Genomic DNA, 9,258 nt, shown 5'->3' on the forward strand with positions numbered 1-9,258 from the left:
TGAGGTTTTAAAAAAAAAAGAAGTATATTTTTCAATGGGACTATTTCTTTGAAATCCTAGTATTCCATATTGGCTAAACTGAAATTTTGCATTTGGATATTCTTTTCTCAGATCTAAAAAAATCAGGTAGATAAAAATATATGACTGTGTGTACGCATTAATCGCAATTAATGCAGTGTGTTAGTTAGATTTCTGTTTTTTGTGTTTTGATAGAAATTTACACACAGGAGGTATATTATGACTCTTCATTGATGAACCTTCAGAATAAACCTACTGTCAGTGTCTCTGTAAATGTGTATGTGTGTGGTTTGATGTGAATTTCTTGGTTGTGTTGGTATGAATGGCTAGTATGCATTTGTGGTATCCCTTGGTTACATAAACAATATTAGCTTCAATTTCCAAAGAATTTTTCGGGAAGTAAAAAATTGTAATGTTAGAATGAAGGACATCAATCAGATATAAAATATGATCAGGGTATAACAAAAATCTATCAGTAGCTTAGAAAGGAAAGCTATCTCATTATTTTTGCAATATAAAAGTCCACAGCAATACAATTAGCTAGGGTTGTATGGATGAATATTGTCATATTTCAAAATTGCCTGTTCATCTCAACTGCATACTGTATAACAGGTTATTCTAGATATTTACCAATTTGTGTTCAAACTTGTTGTTTTACATGTTATATTCTTACAAATTAGTATGTCCATAAAAAAAATAGAATCACGTGAAAGTATTTTATACAGATTAAGATTAGTGCATCAGATGCATGGACGTACATAGTGATTTAATTACTGTATTTATGTCATATAATAAATGCCATATGCTTGTAAGTAAGTCATTAAAAATGTATATAGTTCATTTTTTTCTATACTACATATGTTGTTTTGTTCTGGAATACCAGTATGGAGAGACCAATTCGAATGAAAAGTGTTCAGAAATATTTACGATATGTACTTCTATAGCTAACAGGGGTTTGTTCAGCTGGTAATCAAAAGGACACTCTTGTAAAATACCGTTAAAAACTTAACATGTGGATATTTTACTTTCATGAAATTTTACTTGTTGAAATTTTATGGATTTACAAAAATTTTAAAAATTAGGCAGATTTAGCAATATGTAAAAAAAAAAAAAAGAAAAACACACCTGTTTTAAGTGCATGTATTTATAGATTCAATAACTTTTTTGAAAACTGGGTTACGAAGTGGATTGGTACGTGATGATCAAATTTACCGAGAAGCCATTTGAGCTTTACAGGTTTGATCACATGACCTCCCCACTACATAGCTTAGTGAAGATTTTAGAATGGTTATTCATTTCTTTTAAAATATCTTGTGACTTGTATTAGGTAAGTTATTATCAAATTAAATGCATGTATATAGTGATAAACGAGTGATATATTATAAAAGGTACTTGCAGATATTTTTGGTCATTAAATAATGCAACCATTTCATCAAATTTTCAATGTTTAAATTTTCACAGAGAACAAGATCACAGCCACACATGATTTGGAGGAGCTGTACAGTTTGTATAAACTGGAGCAGGATGACAGAATGATGCTGAGGGAAGACTCTGGACAACTCAGTCCTGAGATCAGATTAAAGGTACCTCATAAACTCAGTCCACAGATTAGAGGTACCTCAGAAATATAAAAATGTCCAGACATTTCAATCTGTATAAAATGATAGGTACCTTATAAATCTGGGTTTACAGATTAGATTAAAGGCACCACATAGGTATGTACAAAAAATGTTCTGGACATTTCAGTCCAGAGATCAAATTAAATATACCTCATAGACTCAGTCCTTGGATCAGATTAAAGGCATCTCATAAGTATACATATTCTAGGCATCAGATTAAATATACATCATTTGCACGGTCCACAAATCAAATTAAAGGTACTTCATCAATATACATATATAATCTGACAATAACAATCCTGGGATTACACATCAATATACATAATATATAATCGGACGATATCGATCCTGAGATTGTACATCAATATACACATGTAATCTGGCGGTATCGATCCTGAGATTGTACATCAATATACACATGTAATCTGACGATATCGATCCTGAGATTGTACATCAATATACACATGTAATCTGGCGGTATCGATCCTGAGATTGTACATCAATATACACATGTAATCTGGCGGTATCGATCCTGGGATTATAACTTCAATGTACTTTCCATTCATTTTGGTAGATAATTAGAATACACTATTAGTACAGTGTGGGTGGACCAATATTCAGCATACAGGTGTAATGACAAGTATTTTAAGGCTAATTACATGTTTTGAAACAGTTAAACAGAGGTGATCCTTGTTCTGTTTGTGTTTAATGTAACACTGTTCTGTTGCAGGCTTCGTCCATTTCCAGTAATTACCGGAATATTGCAGATGAGGTGGATCAGCTTAGTACCCTGACAGAGGAGGATGAAAGGGGACATCTCCTGACCTACAGATCTAGGTTATTACTGCGTTTTATGTCCCTAAAAGTCATATTTAAAGTCTTATTGTAAAATTTATGGGAAATGATTAGTACAAAATGGTGCCTCTATTAAATGTGAAATTAGTTGTTTCACTTGAAGTAGGACATTTTCTTTTAAGGTATATGTCAAGAAATTTTTATGAGGATTCAGTGCTGTAATGATGCAAGTTTAATTCAAGATGATATATTTTCACAGTGAAGGAGATGATAAGCTCTTTTCAAAGACTCCAAGAGGAATGAAGGGTGGGGCCAGCTTAACAGGTGCTTGGAGAAATGACTCTAATTTAAGTAGTGGTGCAAATGGCCGAAACAGTGATCAGAATGGTGCATTCGGAAACAGAACTCCAGAAAACAGGAAAGAAATTGCTTCAAACACGCGCAGCATTGCAGCACTGGCTGCCAAGAAGCGTTCCAAAGCACACAATGACCTTCTGAACTTAGAACGACAATTTGGAGGTGAACCAAGGACACTGTATAGAAATTCAGGTGAAAAGAGTAGCAATTCTGAAAATGACTACTTATCTCCATCAACTCTGGCAAGACATGACCGGAATTATGGAGAGTTAGTGCTTCCCCCACTAAGTAAGCCACCCAGTGAGGATAATCTGGACAACATCTCGACGGGAACCAAGCAGAGTACCAACACAGACAGCACATTGCCTCCTCTGAGGAATGAGAGTAATTTCAGGAGAGGGGACACCAGGAGGAATAGGAGAACAAGGGGATACGATGTACGTTATTCTCTGTTTGGAATGCTTCACATCACTGGTCAAATTCATTGAAAGAAAAATAGGAGTAATCAATTTTTCAATGTATAATACATTGAAAACATAATGCATAAATTTTTACCATTTAAAAGAGAACTATGGTTGAATCATTGCATTTTTTGGGGGGTCCAATTTTTATAGATTTCGTGGATGTTTCACAAATTTTAAACCACTAATGGAACTGTAAAATCTCTGAAATCCACATGTATTGACCCTCGCGAATTTAAATGATTTCAAAATACTTTCCAGTTTTCTGATATGATCCATTTTCATCTTTTTAATTTTATACTGATAGGTAAGGGGGAAGTAATCTCTGTGTTATTCATGATTTTGCTCTTTACCCTGTTCATTTGATAAAATTGTTTTTCTTTGTCATAATTAATCAGCTATTTGTTTCCTTTATTAGGTGTCTCAGAATAGAAGGTCCCAGTCACTTGGAGATAATGGAAAATCAGGTACTAACAAAACTCAATCAAAAGATGACTCTGTTATCAGTTACAAATCAGGTAAAAAATACCAAGCTGCAAAATCAAAAAAACTGCCTGATGCTAAAACAAAAATGTCCAAAAAATTTAGCAAATCAATGGACCATTTGAATGTATTAAAAAACAATCAGTTAGAGACTTCAAAAGTGAGGACCTATCCTGAAATTGTGACAGGGGCTAGGAAGAAGCTCCCGGTCCTGGAACAGAGGTATTTGAGACAAATATCAAGTGCCCCAGAGGAGCAGCCCACATCTCCTATTCAGTCTCCATTAACATCAAGGACATATAAGAAAGATGCAGAAATACTAAGGCAGATTTCTAGTGCCCCAGAGGGACACATTTCTTCTTCCATGGAAGACCTTGGTATTGGTAATGGTGTCATTGGTCATATAAGCCCCAGGGATTTGATTACTAGTACCCCTAAAGAGATGGATCTTTGCTCATCAAGGAGATCATACACTCAGGTGACTCCTAAGAATAAATTTCTGCAGGGAGTAACACAAGGGGTTGGAGCAGAAAATACTCTGTCCTCTATACATTCAGAGCCCTCAGTTGCTGACATAATGAAAACTGGGGTCAATAGACCAAAAACTCAAGGGTTTAGGAGAGATCAAACATTCATTTCAAATGGATCTAATTTGAGTTCTACTGCTGAGGGGGGTGACGAAAGTGATCAAGATAAGAGTAAGAGAGGTAAAAGAAGTATTTCTAGCAGGGGCTCAACCATCAGATACAGGGACAGAACTCAAGTTGGCTCAAAAGTTGCTGGACTGAAGAAGGACAAGACACCAGGTAGAAAGGTTGTGCAATCTTCTAAATTCAGACCGAAAGCAACAGAAAGTGCTACCAAAGGTCAAAGTTCACAGATTGAAGAGGTTAATGCTCTGGAAGAAACAAGGTCCTCATCCAGCAGACACAGAGAAATAACTTCTGTTGAAACAGAAGAACCAAAAGCTAGCAATGATATGATCTATGAAAGTTTGCCCTCAAGGGAGAATACTCTTGTACCTGATGCAGATGATGATTTAGAAATTGGGGAAGAAGCAAAGGACATCACAAAAAAAGAACAATACCCAAGGGACAGTGAGAATGCAGAACAGTTGGACAATGCGAGTCATCTTCCAAAACTTAGGAAGAACAATGCAAAAGAGAAAAAAAGTGCTGTACAATCTGTTGAAAATGTGACACCAAGTAAAGGTACATCAGCTTTTACGATTGTACCCCCCATTAGAGGTGCTGAGGTCAGTGAAACGGTAGAAACAAGCAGTAATATGGTTTCTGTGATAACAAATGATAGTTTAGCATCTACAAATCTTGGAGACAGTTTGCTAACAGAAAATGAGTCCTCTAAAGAAGATGATAAAAATACTGATATTTCTAAGGGTAAAATCACTGCAGATGGCAAATCTAGCTCAAAGACAGCTGGTGTAAAACGCAAACCTTCACAAAAGAAGGTCAGACCATACTATTCAAAAGTCAACAACTCTAAACATGTGTCACAGAAAATTAAGAAAGCTGACAGCTTTCTGAAGATCGAAGGGAAACCTCCTATAGGTGCTAGGCCCAGAAGTGCTCGATTAGGGTTGAACTACACTCATAGAAGCAAACAGTCAGCAGAAAGTGAATTGCTGCCCAAGAGTGCTGAGGCCAATACCATAGGTAGGCCAGTCTGGCGTGCTAATAAACAGTGGAGTGATGCAGTGTACTTTGCACAGAGAGCAAAGATTGTTCTAATGCACAGATGTTGCAAGACAAATGTTGAAGCAACCACACTTTTATCAAAGCACTCCATTAAAGTTTCATAGCATATTGAAGTAATTGGCACAGTTTGAGACAGATTTTGAGTGAATTGCAGGGGATTTATGGATTGGAAATAAAATACACAATTTGAACTCTTTGCACAATAGTATATTGCAGAAATATACATGCAGATATTTTTGATGTGGTGATTTAATTGCACAGTTTCAAATTTTACAGCAACAACAAAATACTTTTTATTATCAGTATTTCAGTACAATGTACTATCAGGAATGTTCAGAACTATATAATCAGCTTCAATATATATTTTAATTCATAAGCCAGTTGACTTTTAATGTAAAAGAAACAAAGTGTTGCAGTTGGTGATCGATAATTTGCTATCAACTGGTTTGTTGCAGGTGAAAGCAGAGAATGGACTCCTCCAAGTGTAAATAAAAGAGGAGGGAAAACCAAACGCTACAACAACAAAGGTGAGGATCCAAAAACTTCACATTCTCCTACCTTAATCGAATTTCAACAAAATGTGTGCTACATTGAGCATTATATACAACTGGACCCAGCTGCACAACTGTTTGTTAGGTTTAACTGACAGTTAACTTTCCACTATCATATCTACATAGCATTAATCAACTAGAAGTTAGATTTACCAGTAGCTAACTTTTGTGCAACTGGGTCCTAATCAGTATTACATGCAAATGTATTTGTTTTTTTATTGCAAGATATTCATTATTGTGTTTGTATACTGTGGGCGTATTTAATTCTACGAGGTCATAATTTTGCGGATTATCATTTTTGGTTTGGTTCGCGGGTATGAAATTCCATTGAGATGCATGAGGCTTATATACATTAAAGTCCATTGGTATGAAATTACGTGGATTTTATGTAACTGCAGACTTAGCGGATATAAGTACTGACGTAAAAATGTATGTTTACAGTGTATGTATATATTATATATAATACTTACTCTTAAGTTTAGTTAACCATGATATGGACCAATTCAAAGAGCTTACATTTATAATTGATTGCAGGATCTAATGAACATAATGGCAACCCGAGTAACAGGAAAAAAGTTCCCACAATTCCATCATACAGAAAGGGGGACATAACTGTGATGGGATTCAGCCTGCCTCGGTAGATTAATGTTCCCATAGCAGCAGAAAAACAATGTCTGTATCTTAGAGAACATGATCTTGCCAGTTTATTTGCAAGGTTTACATTTTTGTGAGAAGGTGTCACCACCATTCTAGTGTCTTACATATTGATTATGAGAAATTAAGTGCATTTTATATTTCTCCATTTGTGTATGAGTCATGATATTAATTAAAAGCAATAAATGTGGCCATCTTTTGCTGAGAATATTTCTGAATTTAGTAGTCATTATAAAAGCATGCAGGCATTCAAATCTCTCTGAATGCCTCTCCCTTGAATTTTTAAAATTTGTAATTTCAGACTTTGAAATCTCCATTTATAGAAGGTGAGATGTCTCAGACAAAACAATGATCACTGTATGTGCTATGCTTTATAAGAGAGTAAGTGTAACATCAGACCCTAACAGTTTTTGAAGACATGAAAATCTTTTGTAAAGTTTTTTTCTCATGTTATTGTAATGTTTGAGAGTGTACTTCGTTAAATTATGCCAATCTGAAAATTGTGCTTTTTCTCACCTTTTGAAAAATATTTTTCTATATTTTACTGTCACAATTGTGTCAGTTTTAATTGGATTTGAAATTTTTTAAGAAGAAAAAGTAATTGATTTTGCACAACACTTACAAATATTCCCTGTTACAATGTAGACACACTCATAAGCAAGCGATATTGTTGTGTATTTTCCTACATCAGATAGATTTTTTTTTTATCTTGCCATAAGAGACTCTGTGATAAAAGAACTGCTGATGTCTGTGCAGATTAACATGTGATGAGTACCAGTGTGTGTGTTTGTGTGTGCATTGTATGCAAGATTTGTTGTTGCAATGTTAATTTTTTTTATAAAAGGAAAATGCTCTTTATTTTTTCCACCAATGAAGGATAGTCCAATATTTGTAAACTTTTGTTCCAAGACAGAAGAATTCATTACCAAGATGTGAAATTTTCAGTATTTTTGTTATCTGTCGACCCCTTCTTTCCAAACTACACGTAGATCTACTTAATTTTTTAAAAACATGCTCTCAGTGATTTTTTAAGGTTACGAGAGTTCCCGCCAATTTGGTTCTTTAATTTTACTTAATTAACACATTGAAACCACAGTAATGCTGTTATTTTTCCCCTGTCATGAATATATTGGCCTTGAAGTAAAAAATTCCCCCATTATTATCTTGAGCAAGTTTCAGTGCATCTGCAAGAGTTATACGCCTTTAATAATCCATAACTTAAGGAAAATAACTCTTCAGTTGTTTTGTGTTATCTGTATAAAAAAAAAATCATGGGAAAAATTGAATAATTAGGAAAGCTGAACTTTTCACAACCAGGAATTATCAAAGTATGCTAACTCTAAAACAAACCTGGTAATATACCCAATTTTGTTGTTGTTAACGAAACAAGCCAGGATGCAAGTGAATTGTACCTGATATGTCACGAAAAATTATATTATTATTGAGAAATGTTGCATATGACAGGAATTATTCAAGCTGCCACATGTGATTTCTTTTTTGCATTGCAATATTCCTGTCTCATTGCTATTGTGTATCATTTTGATGCATTCGTGTATTGTTATTTATTGTTGTTTATTTTTAAATTAATTTTTTTTCTGGATTGTTATTTTGTTACTTGTTTTAATGGTCTTTTGAAATCATACAGTAATGTTGTGGCATTATATGATATTAGAGAAAATGTGCCGTAAAGGCTATATACATGTACATGAACAAAACTTTATCCAAAAAAAATGAATTACTTAGAAATACGTTGATTAGAAAGCCATTGTAAACATAACACTGCTGATGATGAAAAAGTGACCTTGAACTAGATTTAGAATTTTTTATCAATTAAAATTGTTTGATATGAATTCCTTTTCAGACATTGCACTTGTGATTCCATGCAACACTTGCACCAAAATACCTTCATTCTTAGATTCAAAATTATCATTTAGCAGAAGTAGTCATTGATGGTAGAAAGACTTTCGTTGTCCAACCAAAATTTTATATGTATCAATAAGTAAAGAATGTTCTTGTTCTTTTTAAGGATTTTTCTTTTTTAGATTGAAAATTGTCATCAAAGTTATTGATTATGTTCCAGTGAAAAAAAACTGGTATTGCATGTATGACAATGTCAGTATGTCATAATGAAATAAAAATTCAGTGATTTCTTTAAACAAAGTGATTTCTATACCATATTTCATGTGTTTTAAGTGTTGCTGAATTTAGTGATCACAACATTCTGTGATAAATCTCAGTCATGGTCCTCATTATTGTGGATGCTTTAACACCATTGACTGGACTCTACATTTCAATTTGATAAAAAGAAGTAAGAATCGGTGATTGCATCACGGTGAAAACAAAAGTCATATTTCTCAAGGGGGACGAAGGAAGGAACTAAGGTGAAAAAAGGAACACTGTGCACTCTAATCGTCCACACTTCATGCAGGGGTGTCCTCACCTTGACCCTGTTGCACTGATGTAACCCCAGTGCAGTAATGTATATTTGGTACATTTGTGTCGTTTGGACACGCCTAGCTGCACATAACTTTCAAAATAAAATGTATATCAAAACAAATATTTAAAATCTGTGTGCCCCCCCCCCCCAAAACCCCATGAAACATGT

The 9,258-nt window shown here is 34.3% G+C and overlaps 1 protein-coding gene across 2 annotated transcripts in view; it reads left to right on the forward strand.

Moving 5' to 3' along the window:
* Nucleotides 1-8,830, forward strand: part of LOC125670419 (kinesin-like protein KIF19) — a 30,758-nt gene extending 21,928 nt beyond the window's left edge. For both annotated transcript variants that reach the window (XM_048905570.2, XM_048905571.2), the window contains 6 exons: nt 1,480-1,601; nt 2,368-2,474; nt 2,692-3,226; nt 3,669-3,717; nt 5,904-5,975; nt 6,534-8,830. In XM_048905570.2, the coding sequence (XP_048761527.1) occupies nt 1,480-1,601; nt 2,368-2,474; nt 2,692-3,226; nt 3,669-3,717; nt 5,904-5,975; nt 6,534-6,640 (992 nt within the window). In that variant the 3' untranslated portion in view covers nt 6,641-8,830. The remainder of the gene's footprint in view (nt 1-1,479; nt 1,602-2,367; nt 2,475-2,691; nt 3,227-3,668; nt 3,718-5,903; nt 5,976-6,533) is intronic.
* The last annotated feature ends 428 nt before the right edge of the window (nt 8,831-9,258 follow it).

Source organism: Ostrea edulis, chromosome 4 (assembly GCF_947568905.1).
Source record: "Ostrea edulis chromosome 4, xbOstEdul1.1, whole genome shotgun sequence".
Lineage (NCBI taxonomy): Eukaryota > Metazoa > Mollusca > Bivalvia > Ostreida > Ostreidae > Ostrea > Ostrea edulis.